This window comes from Poecilia formosa, unplaced genomic scaffold, assembly GCF_000485575.1.
Source record: "Poecilia formosa unplaced genomic scaffold, Poecilia_formosa-5.1.2 Scaffold93, whole genome shotgun sequence".
In the NCBI taxonomy this organism is placed as follows: Eukaryota; Metazoa; Chordata; class Actinopteri; order Cyprinodontiformes; family Poeciliidae; genus Poecilia; species Poecilia formosa.
The window spans coordinates 166,889-188,626 of record NW_006800032.1 but is presented as its reverse complement, the minus strand read 5'-3'; the positions used below and the strand labels follow the sequence as shown (position 1 = coordinate 188,626).

Below are 21,738 nucleotides of genomic sequence, written 5' to 3'. Positions count from 1 at the left end.
TTTTTTGTTCTTTTGCGTTCCCTCGCAATTATTATTAACGCTTTGGTGCAAAAAACTGATTGAAAATCGATTTATTTACTGCATGTTTATGTCTCTTAAGGCGAAGATGGAACGGCACTGAAAGCAGCCCTTTAAACAATTCAGACTACGAACACAGTAGAGACACAATCAGATGACTGATTATCCCGTGATAATAACTCAGAAATAGTCCAAATAGTTTGGATGTATTTTTATTTCTTTCCTACTTACAGAAAGTTTCTGTTTATATCATAGGTTTGTTGTGCCTTTCTACACAAAAGAAAAAGATATAAAACGTCTGATATTTCACAACGAGATATTAACATTCATGGAAAAACCTTATAAGCTTGTATTAAAGCAGAAAGTAGGCGGCCACCGTAAGAAAGGCTTACAGTTTCAATTATGCCGCAAGAACTGATCAGTACATTATTGCGAGGGAACGCAAAAGAAAAAAAAAAATTCCCCATGTCCCCTGGAGGGCTCCGTACTACATGACTAAATATATATTATTATATGGAAGGAGTCTGCGAAAGGAGTCAGCTGCCCCGTCGTTGCATAGAAGTTCAAATTTATAGGACTGCTGATTGCTAAATGAAGGAGGAGGTGCGTGCAGTTTTCAATCCCTAATTTCCTCCATGTCTCTCCTCAGAGACGTGGTGCATAGCTGAGGAAATCCCCAGGTTACAACTCAGTAAAATCCAAAGCATCTTTAAGTTTATAAAAATATATATGTTCAATGTACAGTTATATATTATCAATCATAAAGGCTCATCCATCAAAAATAAATGGCTAAACTGAAATCTATATACATGTCTTCTCTCGAAGGAGAGAAGACACAAATACACACAGTTGCATACAGAAATACACAACAAAAGAGAAAAAAGCATGAGTGCAGTATTCAGAGGACTGAAAGAGGCTGAAATTCACCACATAAAACCTTTTAAACCACATAAAACCTTTTAAACCACATAAAACCTTTTAAACCACACTCAGGGAAAGAGTGAAAAGAATCGATTGCAAAAAAAAAAATATGCAGACATTTGAATTAGTAAACAGGTTTGGTAGAAAGGAAGCAGAGCTAAAATATTGCTTTTCAAAGTAATATTTAAAAATGTTTTCAATTTTTATCAACAAAACAAATTGTTTTGTTTTTAAACAAATTTAAAAACAAAATGTGGAGGTTCTGAATGCTGACAGTGTTTTCTTCAGGGAAAGGCCTATTCCACTCCCCAGGGTTGTTCATTTTTCACTATAAACTTCATCGTAAAAGAGGTGAATAGGTTTTAAGTTACCAGCACTCCAGGTACGGCTTCAGTCTTTCTACTTTGGTTTTTCCTAATAAATAAAGGCTATTAAAAAAATTAATAAAGAAAAAGTGAGATGAAAGGAATTATAGGTGATGGGAGTTTTGTTTTTATTTTTATTGTTAATCACTTCAGTACAAGTCAGAATCTATCTGTTGTAGCTCTACTTCTGATTACCCCATGGGTGGTTTTCTAATTCTACACTATTTTCAACGTCTGCCACGCTCCTTCTGAGCATCGCTCTCCTTCTGGGTGCGGGAGGGTAACGTCTTCACCTCCATTTGTTAAAACTGCAGGGCGAGTTAAGTTTAATTCTTCGCAGCGGCAGAGCCGCGTCCGCATTGGTTGTGCAGTGGACTGCGCATGGATCTAATTAACTTCTGCACCTTTATTTATTTCCTCAAAATAAACTGCTGGCTCCTCTGTTTAGACCATAAATGGATTACAACAACATTGCATTGTCTTTAGTTTTCTCTGTTCTGTACTGGAGACTGGAGTTAAAGGCGCCATTTCAACTAAAGATTTGCAATGAGCTTCCTAACCAAGGTGTCCTGTCCATCACTCTTCAACACGCTGTCAGCTCCCGGTCTGAAAGACGCATTTAGTTCAGTGTCCATGAGATGATATTCAGAAAGGATTTTTTTTATTGATTGATTTTAAGTTGCCTCTGCGATGAACTCTTTGCGTAAAGTCTGTCATGTCTCCATGTGAACCAGTCAAAGGTGTTTATATATATATATATATATATATATATATACTAGATAGATATATAGATGTGCGCACACACATTTTAAATTTTGCCCCCCCCAGAGGTAGTCCTGGCCCCCCCTTGGGCCCCTGCAACTTTAAAAGTCTAGCTCCGCCACTGGTCTTAGTAGCTACCAATCAATGTTGCTCAAAGTGCTAATGGCGGAGAAACAACGTACCATTCCAGGAAAACCGTCATCTGTGGCCATGCTAACTAGCCTTAGCATTTGAGGTAAGCTAAGTAACCCAGAAGAGTTTCTGACTCGTATTTCAGTATTGGGAAAAGGCAAAGGAGCTCGATTTTTTTTTTATATAGTACTGTCATGATCATAATTTTAACAAATATGTAAAAAAAACAAAAAAAAAACGTATTTTTCGTAAGTTACTCACTGCAGCTTAAAGAGCCATTTGTTGTACTCAGTTAAATGTTGATATTTGCTTATACTTGCCGCACAACACGAACTAATATCTTTCCTTTAACATTGAAGCTTCTTGTGATCACATAAAAGTACGACTGCCAGTGGAGAAGTCTTGCTTTTAACTGTTTATTCTTTCGCCTCTTTTATATGCGAGGTTTGTGCTGATGAAATCTTCCGTTGTCAAGGTTTCAGTATTAATGCCAGGATTTGAGACGCTTATGATGATTCCTGACATGTTACGTTGCTTTGTGTTTGCATAATATCACCGGGAGGGACAGGCAACAGCTGGTGTGCACTGGAAAGATATCGTATCCACACAGAAATCCTCTGTCGAACATGTGAAGCTATTTTACGCAGGGTGTGAGGAGCAATTACCCACTGGCACGACGCCCACAGAACAACAAATGTTTCATCACGGTGTACGTTTGTCCTCAGACAGTGGAGCATTACAGAAAAGCGTCATTCTGAGCACACCAAGCAAATAAGTTCAGCAGAAACGGCTATTAACTAGGAAAATGGGGGGAGTTATACAAGCTAAATGGAAATAATAGAAGGAGGCTGTGGAAAAATACTAATCTAAGTGAGATTTGCGTTTGACGGACAGAGAACATAAACGCAATAAAGAAAGCTTCCTGATGTGTGGGAGCTTTTCCTCTAGCCAATCTGCAGCACTGAGATTAATCTTCCAATAGTGAGTAAGACTGATACGAAAAAGCAAGAAAATATTGAATGCAAGCTAAAAAAACGAAAAGATTGACTGACATTGGGTTTTACTTTACTCATTCGACAGGACTTAAACAGATGGACAACGCTCACATTGGATCTAAATTCAAGAGTTTCAGTCATAAAAATGCCATAACACTCTGTAAAATGTCTGATTTATCTTTGTGTGTCCATTGAAAATGTGAATAAAAAAATAAAGTGGGAATAAAAAGCGGCAAAAAGAGAGATATCCACAAAGAGAGATGCATCGATGTGCTGATGATTTCTTTTCGGCAGCTTCTTGATATTTCTCATTTAAAAGTTGCCGGTGTGCGGAAATTCTTCATTTGTCTTATCATTCAGCAATCTGGCCACGAGACAACAACGTACAGTTTCTAACGTTCAGATTTCCACTGATTGCTTGTCGAGGCTGACCTGAGGTCAACATGAACATGAACATTCCCCGACAAGACTGTGTTTGCCCTGACCCGTCTCCGGGCCGGATAGATTCTGAAGAGGCGAAGCAGGACAGCTTTCTAATTACATCTTCTCTGTGGGACATCGCCGTCCGGCTCTAATGTGGCCTGATGGGCTCCAACAGGCTGGTGACAGAACTGGAATGAGGCACGGCCAGCCCGCGACACTGAGAGACCAGATTGAAACGCTTTCCCTCTTCTTCTTTTTTTTTCACTCACCTTTCTACCGATCTCACACGTGAACCAAAACTAGTTATCATGTGTTAATAATCATATATTCCTACGTGCCAAACCTCAATTTCGTGTAGCAGAGTAATGGAAAACCAACTGAACCAACTGTCATTTTATGCATGTTGCTGATTCTGTGGAATTAAGTAATTAGTTGAAAGGGGCCTAGTCAAAACAGCAGTTTATGCATTCTTTCCCATAGAAAAACTGGTTTTAAACAGGTTTACGTAACAAGGAAGGCAGCAGCTGTTGTACGTGCTGGTTTTAGTGCAGATCTATTTGAAAAAATAGAGTAAAATAGGTCATTGTTTTGAAGCACAAACCCTGAGTAAAAACCTGGTTTTAGAGGAGGGAATCATATGAAGAAATACAGGAAATCTTCAGATAAAATGATCTAAGACAATGTCAAATTGAAATCTCAACCAGAAAGTTGACAAATAAAACAGAAAACCGCCGTTGGAACCAGTCAAAAATCATCTAAAGCGGCAAAGACTCTTCCAGGGTGAAAGAAGAATCTGTGTGAAACTGAGATACGCCACAGATTTACTGATGGAGAAACGACATGTGAGGATAGAGGAAGTTCGGACAGAGTTGGAAAAGCATGCCTCTTTTTTTTTTATAACGTGTTATGTCTTTATGAGAAATTGCTTTGGGTTTATTTCAAATGAAATCGACATTGAGATGGAAAAGAAAGGAAGGTTCAAAGGGAAAGAAGGAGATAAGAGTAGAGGAGACAAAGGATAATGGAGAGAATCCTAGAAGTCTGCTTCTACACCTGCAGAAAGTGAGAGAAACAGAGAAGTGTACCTTTAGTTATTCTGCTGCTCATTCTGCTTGTCATATTCACCAAAACGAATTGAGAAGGTTTGTCTCATTTAAAACGTTTGTTTCTTTCTCGCGTATTGCTTTGTCAGTCACCTTCTTTTAATGCACACAACGGTACTGCTTTGTCAAAGTGACTGTTTTTAACAAATCGCACTTTACATGCAAAATGATTGTTTTATTTGTGTTCAACGTCTCAATGACCTGGTTTGACCTGGTTAGATACAGGTTAAAGTTGCCTTCGACTGAACAGACGATGTGACGGAAAGTGGTGTTTTAACAAAACCACAACCCCCAAATTCACCAGTAAACAAGTCTCTTGGTTGCAGACCAGAGGCTGAGCCTGAGTCTAATGCAGAAGCTGCTGTTTCTGAGGCAAAACCAAGAAAAGCCGAGAATGTAGTACAATGATCCTGGCCTGCAACACATCTACGGCTATCTGATATGTTACGGAGCTCATTGTTACTGAACTTATACAAGTAAATATTAATTCAGTGATTCAAAGGAAAGTTTAAGTCTTCCTTTTTCTGGTTTATTGTAGATGTTTGAGTGCGTAAAGGAAAATGCAGCCCCCGTTTTTTTTCCAGCACACCGATATCTGCTTGTTTTCACTTTTTGTAGAGAGATAAGCTTTGTCATGCTTCGTGTTTTGATTTGGTGCAGAATGCGTGGTGTTAGTTAATTTGTATGTAAGCAAATAAGAGCTATTTTAAGGATTTTGAGCTTCCTTTTTCAAACACACCTGTTCTTTTAGACAGTTTTTTTTTCTTGCTTAGATGGATTTAGATCGACACAGTGATGCAGTGGTTTTGTCACTGCTGGTTAATCTGTTGCATACCAAATGTTATCATGGTTTGATTAAAAGATACAACCGCAGAGAGCAGAGATGAGTTTTAAGTTTTTAATGAAAAAATAAATAAAGAAAGAAACTTAAAATTTGATTCAGAAAACAAAGGGTTGGAGGTAAGAAGAACAAAAATTATGGAAACCCAACGGAAGTGGAAATTCAGAGCTGAATTTGACGCAACAGATTTCGGAAAAGTCCGAATTTCAACATGGCGACTCCCACACACATCGTTTCCAGCTCCTCTTATGAGCATCATTTTCAGCTTTATTTTCTTGAAACTTAATTTCTAAAGTTTAGAGATGCACAAGCTACATGTGACATCGATTTCAGATACACTCTTACAAGTATACATTGTAAAGTAAACATGTTTCCATCGCAGCTCATTACGACTGCTGACTCATTTTGAAATGCGAGGTCGACCAACGAGGTAAGGCTGCTCCCACTTTCCCAGTGTGAAATGCAACTTTAGGAGAGCATTCCAGTAGATTTTTCCAACTGGGAAGTCAAAATTACCAAGTTGTGACTAAAACTGGAATGCAGCGTAAATACCAGGGAGTTTGCTGACTGGATAGAGAAACAGTGGTTGAGTTGTAACTGGACGCGGCTGTGAGAGGAGGTCATACAGGTGGACTAACAGGGCGTGGGTCCAAGTCTGATCCAAAACCAGCAACGTGGAATGGCATTGTGCCTCCATATTGGGAGAAACAGTTGGTTTAAAACATTTGGCGCCGTCTCTCCATTGCAGCTCAACGCAGTATTGGAGCAGTTCCGCTCGTCAGAAACCAGTGAGCAAAAAGCGCCTGAACCAACATAAAAGTCAGCACTCCTCTGATTGCAGTCGGTTTTCCTCCACTGCAAGGCGAAACAACAACAACGGTCCGTTTTAACGTCGTGTGACGTCGGCGGTGCCACATTTGAACACCAGATATTGTCACGCACCTCCAGATGTCCAGGACATTTTCAAATCACCACTTTGATTGGAGTTTTTATTAAAATAGTTTTTAACTGTATTAAACAGAGTTGAGGTGTTTCATTGAAGACGTAATTGTGTGGACGAGGCCTGAGGAGAGAGACGAGGACAGAGAAATGGAGGGACAGGAGCAGGGAGTAAACATAAATCCGCTGCCAGGATTAAGAAGGTACACAAACTAGATGATACACTATTAAGTTATAAATTCTGCAGCAGGCCGAAAGTGTTGTATCACTTTCTTTCAGAGTTTCATATTTGGGGGACTGTCAACATCACCGTGAGCAGATAACACGTCAGCAGCGAATTGTGCAGCGCTTGATCTTTATCTGTTGTAGCATATGCCTCAGTGTGTTTCATCACACTCTCTCCTGCAGGTTCTGCTGCTCAGATGCACAAACTACAAATAAAGACATATATTGCGCATTTGCTGTAAACGAGACAGGTGTAATTTTTGAGCAACTAAGACCACAAACCACTGATTGTAGCTGGAAACGATAAGCCCATTAGCTCTCCTTTTATAGACTCTGGCGTGTCAAAGCATGTTTGTGGAGGGTGGTTCAGGAAACATTAGCGAAGAAACGCGCACTTTTTTAACGCCTGGACTTGTCGGAGCGGACAGGAAATATCTGTCCTGGTACGTCAGGGAACTTCTGCCACGGCTGCCAGTCAAGGCTCTTCGATTGTTAAAGACCAGTGTTTGCTCTGTCAACAGGACGTGGTAAGCCAAAGTATATCGGTTTCCCACATGAACACTCGGTGCACTGCAAACAAAACTTATCTGTTTCACTCAATCTAGCGAGTCTGACCTCCTACTTTCAAACCCCAAGAAGAAGAAGGAAAAAAAAAATCCTCAGAGGTCATGACATCTTCACTGCTCTGACAAGCAAAGAGGAGAGGAGAGGACTTTAAGGGGTCTTACCCGATGATGTAAACCAGGACCCCCAGCTGGATGAGCCGGCACACCACTCCCACCCTCCTGTTCCTCACCAGCACCTGGCGAGGGGTCTCGTACTCGAAGAAGAAGTCAGACAGGGCGCTGGTGATTTGGTTCTTCATCTTTTTTCGCCAGCTGACCCGCAGACAGGAGGGTCTTCTCCTGTCACCTCAATCGCATATATATATACAAGAGAAAGCAGAAGAAAAAAAATCCCTCTTTCTCTCACTCTGAGTCTGTGCCTCGGCTCCTGGCTTGCAGAGACACTCCTCTGCTAACGTCTGACACGCTTCATGAGATGAAGTAAAGAGAGTTCCTCCCTCCAGCTCGACTCTGCCTCCCTCCCTCTCTGTATACTCACGGGGGTCACCGTCTCCTCTGACTGTTGGGTTTGATCAACTTTTTTTCCTGGGTTTTTTTTTTTTTTTTCTTTTTTTTGTGCATCCTCTTCACACAACAAGTAGATCAGAAGACACTTGTTTGACTTCTTTGAGTTAAGAACAGACTTTAGCTGTTACCCTAAGAACCGGACCTCCTCCTCACTTAGAGCAATCAAACCTTATCATTTCCACCGACGCGCTCTTCATGCATGCAAGCCGGAGATAGACACAAACACAGCGCATGCATTTAAGCTTGTTTTCCGTTTTCTCTTGTCACCATTTGCCAGAAGTTAAGCCTTCTTAAATTTTTATCTTCACTCTATGCGACTGCATCTCTGTGTGTGTGTGTGTGTGGGTGTGTGTGTGTGTGTGTGTGTGTGTTGAGAGGGGTGTTTCTCACTCAGCATTACATTCCCTTTTTTCTTCAGGAGGTGCTTTGCATTCCTAATCTTCCCTCACACAGGATGTGTGAAGTGGCGGCTTGGAATTATGCAATAACTGAATGAGTGAAAATAAGATGGGATATTAAAGGAAATATTTCCCCACAACGATACTTATGACTTGTCCACAGAGTTTTGACATTTGGGCTCAACAACCAGCTCCAAAATCTGTTGATTTTTCTAAAATGGGGGAAAATATGTTTTGAAAATTTCCCCCGAAATGCCTGTTTGGAAGGATTTGGCAGGACTGCAGCGAATTTACAAGGATTGCAAGAAGGGTTTAATGTCGATCTAAACAATAATCCAAAATCAGTGGAGTATTTGGACTCCAAATGCTCTAATAAAAACAATATAATCTGTTGAATCTGGTGCAAAGGGCGGTTGTTTTAAAGGGACACGGGCCGATAACTGACTCGCTCAGAGGGCCGAGGCTTTGTTTGGAATTTTTTCATATCAATCGTGTAGTTCTCTGTGTTTACACCACTGCCTTTATCTTTGCCTGTGTTGTTGCAGTGTGTTTTCAGTACATGTTATTATTTCAAGTATTAGTTTGGGAGCAGAACTTGGGGAATTTATATAAATCGAGTGAGAACAACAAAAGGCAGTCGATGTGTGGTGAGATTGAAGCTGTTCTTACATCCACAGTCATAACGCTACTACTGGTTCTGTTGTGAGGGGAAGAGAAAAGGTTAAAATATGGCCGACAGGTGGTTCTTCTCAGTCAACGTTGTTTTGAACAAACAGTCTAGTACTAAGGATCTGGAGGAGTACGCTGCAAACTGCGCTGCCATGCATCAACCACTGCACAGACACTGTCAGCACAGAAAAATGCACAAGGGTGTATCGTAAGCAGAAGTCTTGGATTCCTCTGAAGAACAGGAACGCCTCCTTCATGTTGCGGGGGATGTGGAGCTGGACAGCGACCAAGAAGGACTTCAGAATGAGAAACAAGGATCATATCTGGAGGGAGGTGTGGCAGAGTCCAGTGAGTTACCAATTACAAACCCAGGAACGGAGCTGTGGACAATGTTGCTTTGCTTACTACTCATTTTCTCACCTATATCCACTGGCAGCATGAAGTTAAACATGTCCTTTTTCATGTTTTCTCAGTCTGCCTGACACCTTCAACTACTATCCCAAGGCCGAGAGTTCAAAGTGTTTGGTTTGTTTTACAAAGTAGAGTGTGAAAGAGAACGGCATCGGCTGAAAATGAAACAAATGTTGCAGCTTTGGTCCCCAAAGCGAAGTGAGTCTACCGAACTACCAGGCGTGACTGTTAATGTCCAGTGGAAGAAGTCAGAGGTTAGTCTTTGATTCTACATTTTATCTTTTTTCTTTTAGGGCTTGTCTACATCCGGATATCTACTGGTCTACAATCAGTAGCACTCATCATGAAGTATCACATCATGAAGTCACATGATCAGCTGAGAGGGCGAGCCTTGGTGCCATTGGTCCTTTAGCTTCATTCTACAACAGGAAATACTCATGGTTGACAACAATCTGATTTGTGAACTTAAACGTCACATTTGATTTTTCAATCCAATGGAGACTGTTTGCTTTTCACTTTTGGTTTTCTGCTTATTTCTTTCTTTAAAAGTTGCCTCCTTTGTAATGAAATAGAAGACATTCAGTCTGCTAAACAGAGTTTCTACAAAGGTTTTGGTCTGTTTACTTTTGGGAGACTGCACCCAATTCCAGCTGGCCCAATCTAATACACAAATAGAACCAAATGCTAACATGCTATGATAAAATATCCTTGTGTAGCGGTTGAGAAAAGGAAGGAAGAATCACTCAGGAATCAGGATCGGTTTATTCCTGTTTAAAACACAAATATTCTCAGCACAGCGGTTCTTGGGTTCTGGCTTCCTCACAAACACCTTGATCAACCAAAAGAACAAAAAATAATCACGTTGGCACAGAAAACTTGATAGGTGTGACTAACGTGGGAAATAAATGCCCAGTACAGAGCTACGCTAAACATAAACAGTTAAAGAACAATATATATAATAACATGTGAGTTTACAACATACATTTTAGAACATTTTCAATATTTTAATACGCAAATAAAAGACAGTTCTGTAGCTTATTTCTCCCCAGCGCAACTCGGCGCAATCTGAGGGCAGCGGGAACACACAGGATGTGACACAAAAACAGGAAGCAAGAAAATAAAAGCTTCTCCACCAAAATAAAATCAATATAAGACAGAAATAACTCTGCTGAGTGCAAAGGTGATAACAGACATGTCAATTCAAAGAAAATGAGTTTTGAGAAGGTTCGTAACGAAAACTCAAATAAATAAATAAAATTAACTGCTATACATGCAGTAGATTTAATTGTTATTAAAGGTCCTCCATCAGCATGTATAAGTATTTTTTTTCAGTAAGTAGGGAAGTGTCACATAAGCCCAAGATTTTTGTCCATATTTGGGTAAAGACTCTATTCTCCAGACCGTAAGTCGCACCAGAAGATGCATCAGTCAGAAAATGCAGCATGAAGAGGAAAAACATAATGAGTAGCGTTGGACGACAAGTAGCAGGGCCAGCCAAATCATGAAAACTGCAACTTGTCCAGAAAGTACAGCACTTAAAAAGTACTTTGAAAAAGTCAGTATGTTAACATTGGAACCGCTTTAAGAGATCATAGCCTGGTTACAATTATACTTTCATACACTGACACAACATTATAGCCACCAGCTATACCACTGAATATCTCTTCATGGTGGCACCTGTTAGTGGGTGGGATATATCATATTGTTATGCCAAATAAATGGCTGCGTTGTCACAGTTGAAATGATGAAAAACATTGAACCTCATGATGAATTTCTCTGGCATATAGTTTATATTCGCAAGAGGCCACATCCTGCCAGCTTTTGGCTTCGAACCAAGAGGATTTCTGGATGAAGCCGAAACACAAACACCAGGTAAACTTGGAGAACCACATATAAAGCTCGGAGACGGTAAAATCAACTAATGAAAACAGTGCATGGGTGTGTATTGTTGACGTAGTGAGACAGAGGTTATCTTAATTCACTGCCAGGTCTAACTTTCGCTGCTTCTGTCTCATAGGAGATTTTTAACTAAACCTCAACAGGAAAGCATTTGCATTTGTTCAGCAATGTGGAGAGAAAGAAATCGATTGCAGGTCAGCAGAGTGAAGCACACTGACGTATCAGCAGAGGGCGTGGCAGGAGAGAGAACGGTATTCGTGCTAAGCAAATTAAACGGAATTTGTTACACAATTTCTTGCTTACAAGCACCAATTTCTCTGGAATATCTAAGCATGTTGGTGCATGAACCATTTCATTTCCTCCAATTGTAATAGTCCAGAGAGCCTGACGAAGTAACGTCACACCGTGACGGATGGCGGAGCGTGCTTCAACTGGAGCGCTGCTCCGAAAGACGGTTTGACACAATAACTCTGGTATTTAAGGGTTTTTTTTACACCTCATTCCTTAAGACAACTGATGTTTGCAGGTGAAGCAGAGAGTGACAGCCTGCCCGTGTGATGGAGGGGAAATGGAAAGTATAGTGTTAATTTATGTCCTTATTTTCTCCTACCTGTGCAAAATGTGGCGGAGGTTTGATATGTTCAGATTTATTCTCTGCGATCGGCTGCAGAACGAATACCCCGCCTCTCATCCGATGACCTCTGGTGACCCCTGTGAGGATAAGTGTGCTAGACACTGGAGGGTTTGTTCCTTCATTCATTTTCTCTACTTTGCTGTATGTGATACTGTTTGTTTTGTTTATCTTAAAGTGTCAGGGTAAGAAACTTTGACAAAAAAATAAATAAAAAATGCAAAACACAAAGTATATGAAAATATAATTTTATCACCATATTTCTTCTAGTACAATAGGAAATCGCTACAGCCATAAAAACACCAATTAGGCTGACTTCAGGATTCAGAAACCAGTGGACAACAATTAGATAAAAAAAAATCATTAAGTGAAATAAATTTGTTATTAAATGCTTTTTAATGATTAGAGAAACTCATGAAAACAACCATCGAAAAGAAGTAAAAAGAGCTACAAACAAGTGAGAAAAAGAAAAGTGTGGTATCTCACTAAACAACACGAGCAGTTACTGAAGAGTTCATTACTGTCATCTTTTTTCTTGCGCTTTAGCTGACATCAGACACTTATTGACTGAGGAAAGATGTGTGTAATCTTTAAACAGTGTGAAAAATCAAAGCAGAAGCAGAGCTAGATGTTGCACAATAAGCAATGATCCACAAAATACCAGCAAATCCTCCAAAGATTGAATCAGGAAAACATTTTTTGTTGTTATTGTTTGTGTAATGGCAAAACAATGTTGTCGTATAAGTGCAAGTAAATGGTGTTCTTTTCCATGGGTGACAAAGATGACATCAAAATGTGAAAATTTTTTCATATAGAACGTTTGGGATGTCTTTTTTTCCCCCACTTAATGCACATTGTGACACACATTCAGTTGTAGCCTGGAGTGTGTCTTTTCAATAATTTCTTCATTCCAGTACAATGTGCTTGCAGCACAGAAGGTGATGGCTCATGGTGGGTCAGCTCCCTGAGGATGCTAATAGTACACCCAGGCTGAAGGGTGACATCTTGGAGAAAGTTCAGTGATGTTTCCTATTCTGTATTTCATCACTGAATGCCATTATGAAATGGCAGGAATATTGACAAGGGAGTATGTGTTGAGTATGTTTGTACATTTCCAAAGTCAAAGGTGGTGCAAAATGGCAGGGCCAACATCCTGTGGGAGCTCTAGGCCCACACTGACAAATGCATTGTGGAATGCTGAGGTCATGGGGATGCACAGAGAGGTTCGTTTTCTTTATTGTAATAAAAATACACAGCAATATGTAGCAAAGGGCACTCCAGCTCCATGAATAAAAAGAGACTACTATGGGATATTACTGAGTGTAGAGGGGAAATGACGGTGGATTCAAACAAGTAATCCAGAGAGGAAACTATAAAAACCGTTTTGAATAAAACTGAAAAAAATTAAGTTAAATTAAAGAAGCTTTAACAATGTACTTTACACTTAAATGATTTGTGAAGCATTGTAAAATCTCCAAAACGATGTAAATGATGGCTGGTTTTATACAATTATGAACAAAAAACATTTCAAATATAGTAAGGATATAGGAAATTGTAGGAAAGGGCAGTGGGCTTGACCCATCCATACGCATCATGTCAAAAGGCAGTAGTGCAGGAAAAGTGGGAAAAAAGAGATGATTTATAGTCTGTCTACAGTGTTGACACGTTTGACAGAAAACAGTAAATACTGATTAAATCCCTTAAATCTGTCAATGGTTTATGTCGCCCTCTGCTGGACAACTCTGGGAGGCGCTCATGTTTACATTATTGTTGGCTAACATTACAGGGAACGTTGTGATACGTTTATGCATGTGATGAAACACGTTTATTTAGAGTAACGTGAAAACAGACAGCGCACATATGTATTAGGTCAATAAAGGTTCACAATATAATATATAAATAACTTTTAATATGGAGTCAGGGCTTGGTGAATGTGGTCCTAATTATTTGCCCTCTTCATTTTTATTATTATTTTTTGTGTATTTAGTAGAATTGTATTTAAAAAAGCGACTTTTAATAGGACATAAAAAATAAAAAGGATTTTAAAAAAACAAAAAAAAAAACAAACGAGCCGGTGACGTCAAACGTGTGCGCTTGAATTCGACCACGTGGTGACGTTTTTGCAGATGTAGCAAAACATCCGCATTGACGCTCGCGCGTCCAGTCAGCGAGCACGAGGAAACTTTTCGACGTATCTGCTCACCAAAACAAGAAGCCGCCGAGGTTCTCCTATCCCGGTTCTTTCCTCCAGACCATGCCCCATGACCCCGACCTTCCTCCGGCAAAAAAATTCAAGCCGGGGTCCGTGTTTTTCCGCCTGGAGAAGAATAAACCTGGAATGCTGCTGCCCAGAAAAGGAAATGTGACCACACCGATTGACGTCCAGAGGAAACAGCTTCCAATCTACCAGGCGAGAACTCGGATAGTGAACGAGCTGAGACAGCTTCATAACGCTATTGTTATAGGTAAAACTCAGCCACAGCCGCCGCTGGCTTTTATAACCACCGAAAGAGAAAAACGCTCATTTGTTTTCAACTTTTTTTAGTTTTGGGGAAATATTCCTGCCCTCGTCGCATGTCTTGCGCAGATAATGTCGTTTCTGTGGTTTTGTCATGTTAAACACGACCCATTCCATTCTTCCAGGTGAGACTGGCTCCGGGAAGACCACTCAGATCCCCCAGTACCTGTTTGAAGCCGGTATCGGCAGGCAGGGCTTGATCGCCATCACCCAGCCACGTCGGGTCGCTGCTATCTCACTGGCAGCCAGGGTGTCCGAGGAGAAGAGGACTCAGCTTGGGAAGCTGGTATTGCATTTTTCATAATATAACCAGAGAGACAGACTAACACAAAGTTGGTTTACAGTGTTAAATATTCACTTACCTATACACTGATACCCTTAAATAAAGTTCAGTGTTACCAGTTGAAGAAATATTTTTTGTGAATGTTGTCTTGAGAGGAGTAGGTTGGATACCAAGTGAATTTCTATTAATAGTTGCAGTCACAACTTTATGGATGTGCTGTTAAGTGGCAGAAAACTGACACTGCACATTTCCCTGAACACACCGTCGCCAGTGTTTAACATAGCGGTGGCAGAATTATGCTGTGGGACAGTGGCCTCCGAGGTTTCCTCCAGAAAACTTGCTAAGTCCAGTGGTTGTGCGCTCGGCAGTCATTCAGCCACCGTCATGTTTTTGAGTTAAAAAATGTTTGAAATTAACAGGAAATTTGAAAATATCACTGGATAATTATGTGTTATTGAAAGATTGGGAGAACACCAACTATAAAGTCTTAAAAAATGCAAATGTTTTAAAAAGTCTTGAATAAAATAGCCTGGTGGGGGCACAAGTAAAGCCTGGTGGCCCGCCAGGCTTTTAATACACTGTGGAAAACCCTGGTGTCAAACTCATTTTCATTTTGGGTCGTGTCAAAATCATGAATGTTCTCTCAAAGGTCTGGTTGTGCCTGAATGTACTGATAAAAACCCATCAACAAACTGCTAAAATCGCTATAACTATCCTTCTCTGCGCTCGATAAGTACGTTTTAAAAGGAAATCTTGAACATCTATACATAACGATGCAGTTTGCCAGTTTACAGATGAAAACCGATTTGATTTGATTGATAAAAATAATATTTAAGCACACTACTGTTATCTTGAAGCCTCACTGCTGCATGTGCACGACTTCTCCTTTAAGGTTGGCTACACGGTGCGTTTCGAGGATGTCACCTCGCCCGAGACGAAGCTGAAGTTCATGACGGACGGGATGCTCCTGCGCGAGGCCATCGGAGACCCCATGCTGCTGCGCTACACCGTGGTGGTCCTGGACGAAGCCCACGAGCGCACCGTGCACACCGACGTGCTGTTCGGCGTGGTGAAGAGCGCTCAGCGCAGACGCAGGGAGCTGAACAAGATTCCCCTGAGGGTGAGGCGTCCGCTGTCAGTTCTTATTTATTTTTTTGTACCTTTTTAATCCAGAAGCATCTGAAAAGCAGCTCCTTTCTGCAGGTCATCGTCATGTCTGCCACTATGGACGTGGACTTGTTCTCGGAGTACTTCAACAAGTCGCCTGTGCTGTACCTGGAGGGGAGGCAGCATCCCATTCAGATCTACTACACCAAGCAGCCCCAGTCGGACTACGTGCAGGCTGCCCTCGTTTCTGTCTTCCAGATCCATCAGGTTGTCCTTCATTCTCTGGTTAAAAGTGATAAATCAGGACTAAAGTTGGCTGGAATAAAGAAATCAGCCCAGTTATTTTGTTAGATGATTCATTGTGACAAGCTTTTCCGTGCCGCCTATTTGCAGGAAGCACCGCAGTCCCACGACATCTTAGTGTTCATGACAGGCCAGGAGGAGATCGAGGCTCTGGCCAGGACGTGCAGAGACATCGCAAAGCATCTCCCTGACAGCTGCGGCCCCATGGTGGTCATCCCTCTGTACGCATCGCTGCCCCCAGCTCAGCAGCTCAGGGTCTTCCAGCCAGCGCCCAAGGTAAAGCTGACAGCAAAAATGGCAGGAAGCTGGCTGTGGCGTCTTACACGCTGATGAACGGTTCCTGCTTTTTGTTGTTGTGCAGGGGTGCAGGAAGGTCATCCTCGCCACCAATATCGCAGAAACATCAGTCACAATCTCTGGGATCAAATACGTCATCGACACGGGGATGGTGAAGGCCAAGCGGTTCAATCCTGGTGAGAGGCTTCAGCCTCATGCACGTTTTCATTCATAAACTCTTCTGCTCCATATTTTAACAACTTACAACTAGAAATGCCATTGCATTTTTTAAAAAAATATTATATATTTTTTTCTTGAACAAGTGGGGCTTGTATATATTTAATCCCCTAAATTATGTCCATCACTTTTGAACATCTAGAAAAGGAATCTCCAAATCCAGGACTTGAGGGCCAGAGTCCTGTAAAAGCAATTCAGTGACTGGATAAAAATGATTTATTGCCCAGCAGTAATTTGTATACTTTCACAGTATTTGGAAAACACATAACGTCACATAACCTCGTTGCTTCCGATGCGTTTTGCCCATCAGACAGCGGTCTGGAGGTGCTGGCAGTCCAGCGAGTTTCCAAGGCTCAAGCGTGGCAGCGAGCCGGCCGGGCTGGCAGGGAGGACGCCGGCTTCTGCTACCGGCTTTACACCGAACAGGAATTCGACAACCTCATCCCCACGACTGTGCCTGAGATCCAGAGGTAGGACGCTCAATCTCCTCTGCTGGAATTTCTGAATTATTCAGGTCAGACTGATGGAAGAGGCTTTTCTGCTGCAGCTTTTCTCTCCTGTGTGTGTTTATGTCCTCCAGGTGTAATTTAGCTGGTGTGATGCTGCAGCTTATGGCTCTGGGCATTCCTGATGTGATGAACTTTGATTTTATGTCCAAACCTTCTCCAGGTAAGAAGCGGTTGCTCAGTCATTCCTGTTCAGAGCTTTGTGTTTGTTTTTGGGGGGTTTTTTAATGCGGTGGATCTGTCGGTATCGCTGTGTCCCTGTTTCACCCAGAGGCCGTCCGCTCTGCTGTGGAGCATCTGGAGCTGCTGGGGGCTGTGGAGAGGAAGGACGGCCAGGTTCTCCTCACTGCTCTGGGCAAAAGGATGGCCAGCTTCCCTCTGGAGCCCAGATATGCCAAGGTGCAGTGTGCTTTTATATAGGGCGGCGATGAACGATTATTCTGATGAATAATCGATTAATTGAATAAAACAATTGGTACATTCTGCAGTTTTTTTATTTAACCTCTTAAGCCTTTTTTATTCAGTATTTGAAATGGATTAAAAGATGCAAATAAATAACTCAGTTCCTTTTTAATTAAGTAAATTAACATGCGGCTTAAAATGCAAGAATTTATCATTCATTTAGTTCATGCTTTTTCACTTGAATGCATCTGCAGCTAAGAAAATACTCTGAGGACTCAGGCCTTTGTGCTTGATTTTTAGCATTAATACAGAATGGGGATTATCTGTTTAATTTTGGATTATCCAATTAATAATCGGATAGCAAAAGGTGCTCAATTGGAGGTTTGTTTGTTTTTTCACAGAATTTGAAGCAGGTGAAGCAAAAGCTCCTGCTTTGGAGTTTTTCTTAGAATATATTTAAAGTCAAGGAAGGTTTTTATCTTAAATGCAAAACGTACAAAAATATTGTACAGTTTTAGCTTAATAATTGCTCTGAGGGTGTTTTTTCAGCAAACGACTGGTTTTTTGAGTTCATATACTCCTGTTAACGATTAATCGTTTGCAAAATTAGTTGACGATTAGTTCTATAATCGGTTTATCACCATTAACCTGAATTATCATTTCAGTTCTACTTTTATTGTAGACTTAGAACAAACATGGGGGAACATTTGGAACCAACGGCATCACATGAACAAAATTTAAAGCAAATGTATCTCACCGCTTCCCCATGCGGGTTCCTCTGTGCCGCCAGACCATCCTGCTGTCCCCGGACTTCTCCTGTTCCGAGGAGATCCTGAGCATCGTGTCTCTGCTGTCGGTGGACACCGTCCTGTTCAACCCTCTGGGCCGGCGGGACGAGATACTCGCGGCACGCAAGAAGTTCACTTCCAGCGAGGGAGATCACATGACTCTGCTCAACATCTACAGAGCTTTCAAGAAAGTCGGCGGTAACAAGGTGGGCGTGACGAGGAGAGATTTTCCCCAAAATGTCCAGAATGACCACCGCTAACCAGTTTGAGTTGCGTTGTGTTGTAGGAGTGGTGTCGGGAAAACTTTGTCAACAGCAGGAATATGGGCCTGGTGAAAGATGTTCAGGCTCAGCTCAGAGAAATCTGTCTGAAGGTACAAATCTGCTTATCAGAATCACATCAGTAGTTTTTTTATTATTATTTCTATGTGAACTGTGCAATTCCTGTTTTGTTGTTAAAATAAGACTCCATGTTCAGGTTGGGGTTCTAAAATTTCTGTTCTTGTGAAATTTAGGAGAAATATTGTCTGTGAGGAGTAGGATAGATACCAAACAGACCGGCACCCACACCATTGATTAAATCATGATTAACCACTTGTAACACCTCACCAGTTGAAAAATTTCAACCATCACTGTCACTTTGTGCCTATAAATGTTACTTTTCTACTATGTCACCAGAATAATAGCTTATATTATGTAAAACATGGTATTAGTAGTGAATGGAAACAGTTTGAAAGTCTCACTTTTCTACTGATGTTTGTCATGTTTTTCTTTTATTAGTTTTAGTTGCACCTCAGTATGTTTTCTATCAAAAGGTTTTACTAATGACACAAAAGTGAAACTCTATTTCAACTGTCAACAGCCCTAAAAAGTCACTTTAAGCTGCCGATACATCTAAGGTGTATGGGAGCAAAGTCAAAGTACGCTGGCAACAAAAAAGGTTCTCTTCTACTGCTAACCTTTGTGGGTAACAGAAGAGAGCGGTGAAGGTTTTTATGGAGTTGATTGTATTGACACACAGACAATGTACAATAGTAAAACAACAAATTTTCTTACCTGAGAAACTTTATGCTCACAAACAACACGTGACAGTCTGGATGCTGACTCCTCTTGCACGGTTATCCACATGTCATGAACCTCGGTTTAAAGTTGCCAATTAGGGCCTCACATCTACTGAAGAGGATTCGAGAAATGAAAAAAAAAAAAGAATTCAGACTTTTTCATAAAATGTCATAATATTGAGATTGATTACAATTTTTCCCGATGACAGTAATTGTTTTTTTATTAGCATATTCATATACAAGGCATTTTTGAGAAGAAAACAGCAACTCGTTTTTACATACACTTTCATTACTATGTTACTATTACTATAGTAATGGTGATTCATTTTTGAGAAACCATGACTCAAAGGCTTTGTGTGTCAGAAAGGTTTGTTTTAAAGGGGTTCGTTGTGATTTTTTTTCTCTTTCTTTGAAGATAAGCCAGGTTTTCCGAGACTAGAATGCGATGAAATTTGTGATCCAACTCTTTTTCGTTTTGCTTGATCAGTGCAGGTACTTGATCTTTTGGCTTAACAAAGCGCTTGTCTTTCCCAGCTGAACCTGAAGCTCGAGTCCTGCGGGGCCGACACGGGGAGCGTCCGCCGCTGCCTCGCCCATGGGATGTTCATCAACGCCGCCGAGCTGCAGCCCGACGGAAGCTACCTGGCTCTGGACACCCATCAGGCCGTCGCCATCCACCCGTCCTCCGTCCTGTTCCAGGCCAAGCCGGCGTACGTGGTCTTCAACGAGCTGCTGCACACGTCCCGCTGCTACATGAGAGACCTGTGCTTGGTCGACGCAGACTGGCTGCTGGATGCAGCGCCGGAGTACTTTGGCCGCAAGCTGCACCTCACCAGGAGCTAACAGGATTGCACTCTTGAATAAATGAGGGACTTTTAAACCTTTTGGGGTCCACTACATCCTAGCTGACATGGGATAAGAAAGTCTGAATGCAGCTGTACAAATCTCTTTCAGGATCTGCATGCATTTCAGGGGCACAGATAACTTCACTGGAGCACAGTTGGCAGGACTCAGAAGAGCCAAACTTCTGGACCTCGGCTGCACGTTTCAGTGTATCTGGATTATAGCAGTGACTGCCTTCAAAACGTTAGCTTGAAGATCAGTGACGTCCTCAACCTTCTCAGCAGGTAGTTTTTAGGTTTATACGGATAGTCTTTGAGAATTTTCTGCAAAGACAGTAAAATGTGTCATAATCTGTTCGACAGAACAGAAATTCACGTTTGAATTAAATGAAAATATTTCCATATTCTGATGGCATTGCTACGTTGGCTCGTGCATGTAAAACCTGGACATTGCATGTGAGAGGATGTGGCTTGCCTTTTCTCTTCATGCTCTACTCCTCAGTGTGTATTGGGACAGATTGTTACCTAGACAACACACAGATGCTGGGTTATTGTAGCTGCTAGACATCTAATGTATGCAGTGCATGGACATAAAAGTAAAATATCTAAAATATAAGTTATGTTGAAAAATATCAATTTTATTTTTTACTGTGGACTCAGGTTTGTACTATATATATTTATATATATGTATATATAACCTTAAAAAAATGCACCAAATTCCAACTGCTGTAGCTGATGTATTTTGAGGTTCCTGTAGAGAATTAAAGCTGCAGTTTTTTTTTTTTTTTTTTTGTTTTTTTTTTTTTGACTGAATTTCCAAGGGATCACTCTTACTGTGATGTCTGCAACTAGAGGTGAAGCTTTTGAGGTCAGCAAATACTTCATGTGCATGCATGTAATTTGTAAGAACAAATGCAAGAATTGAATGAATTCATAAACTGTGTCTTGTATATGATAAGAATTTGTTATAGTCTTGCATAACCAAAGTTGTTTCTAATAAAAAAAAACTGTTTACACTTGTCCAAAACACAAGTTTATTACGTGAAAGTATTGAATTATGTTCTCAAAACAAAATTAACTGATTTACTATTAATTTAGTTATATTTAAGAGATACTACAGCTCTGTAAAAATAAATCCCCTGTACATATTGACATACATTTTCCAAGCAGTTTCTTACCTTATTTTAACTATTGTCATAAGACAGTATCTCATCATTTTGATAAAGATATTGCATATTTTTAACGCCTCTCTCATATTTATGAAAAAATATCTAATTTTTTCCATTGTTTTCACTGTCATTAGAAGACATTCATAATTTTGACTTGGGTATCTCAGTTATGGAATAATGTCTCACAATTCTGAGACAGTTGAGTTATTTTAGATCTAGTCAAAAATATGATTTGTTTGTACTGTTAATAATCAATTTTCACATTTGTTGGCAGTCATAAGTACAAGTTACATAATATAAAACAGAAACAATAAAAATTTATAAAAAATATAAAATCCGTAATAAATTTTTTTTACTCTTATTACAATGGTAAAAATGGGCT

At 40.6% G+C, this 21,738-nt stretch overlaps 2 protein-coding genes and 1 long non-coding RNA gene across 18 annotated transcripts in view; 2 read left to right on the top strand and 1 right to left on the bottom strand.

Annotated features, from left to right (window-relative positions):
- p2rx1 (purinergic receptor P2X, ligand-gated ion channel, 1) overlaps positions 1 to 7,880 on the bottom strand; it is a 26,282-nt gene extending 18,402 nt beyond the window's left edge. For 3 of the 15 annotated variants that reach the window (XM_016674308.1, XM_016674312.1, XM_016674315.1), the window contains exon 1: positions 7,453 to 7,878. In XM_016674308.1, coding sequence (XP_016529794.1) covers positions 7,453 to 7,589 — 137 coding nt within the window. In that variant the 5' untranslated portion in view covers positions 7,590 to 7,878. Of the gene's footprint in view, positions 1 to 7,452 lie in introns of all 15 variants that reach the window. The other 12 variants (XM_016674310.1, XM_016674317.1, XM_016674318.1 and 9 more) reach the window with 8 other exon arrangements.
- LOC107836866 (uncharacterized) lies at positions 2,267 to 13,393 on the top strand. Of its 2 annotated transcripts, XR_001662839.1 has the most exons (6): positions 2,267 to 2,301; positions 6,582 to 6,702; positions 11,123 to 11,207; positions 11,353 to 11,485; positions 11,614 to 11,976; positions 12,780 to 13,393. It is a non-coding gene; the product is annotated as an uncharacterized LOC107836866 (long non-coding RNA). The 2 variants fall into 2 exon arrangements; XR_001662840.1 differs by lacking the exons at positions 11,123 to 11,207; positions 11,353 to 11,485; positions 11,614 to 11,976; positions 12,780 to 13,393 and adding an exon at positions 6,779 to 7,443.
- A 589-nt stretch (positions 13,394 to 13,982) lies between these two features.
- Positions 13,983 to 21,219, top strand: dhx33 (DEAH (Asp-Glu-Ala-His) box polypeptide 33). The gene is made up of 12 exons (XM_007557928.2): positions 13,983 to 14,330; positions 14,509 to 14,669; positions 15,559 to 15,786; positions 15,870 to 16,040; positions 16,167 to 16,352; positions 16,438 to 16,549; positions 16,900 to 17,059; positions 17,170 to 17,258; positions 17,367 to 17,494; positions 18,288 to 18,491; positions 18,572 to 18,658; positions 19,880 to 21,219. The coding sequence occupies exons 1-12, from the start codon at positions 14,120 to 14,122 to the stop codon at positions 20,186 to 20,188; spliced, it is 2,046 nt and encodes a 681-aa protein (XP_007557990.1). The 5' UTR covers positions 13,983 to 14,119; the 3' UTR covers positions 20,189 to 21,219.
- Positions 21,220 to 21,738: the final 519 nt, after the last annotated feature.

Excerpts from the sequence above, each read along its gene's own strand:
- dhx33 (XM_007557928.2), top strand. The coding sequence starts at position 14,120 with ATGCCCCATGACCCCGACCTTCCTCCGGCAAAAAAATTCAAGCCGGGG. Across the intron at positions 14,331-14,508 it reads TCATAACGCTATTGTTATAG|GTGAGACTGGCTCCGGGAAG; the intron begins GTAAAACTCAGC and ends CCATTCTTCCAG. Across the intron at positions 16,550-16,899 it reads GGCCAAGCGGTTCAATCCTG|ACAGCGGTCTGGAGGTGCTG; the intron begins GTGAGAGGCTTC and ends TTTGCCCATCAG.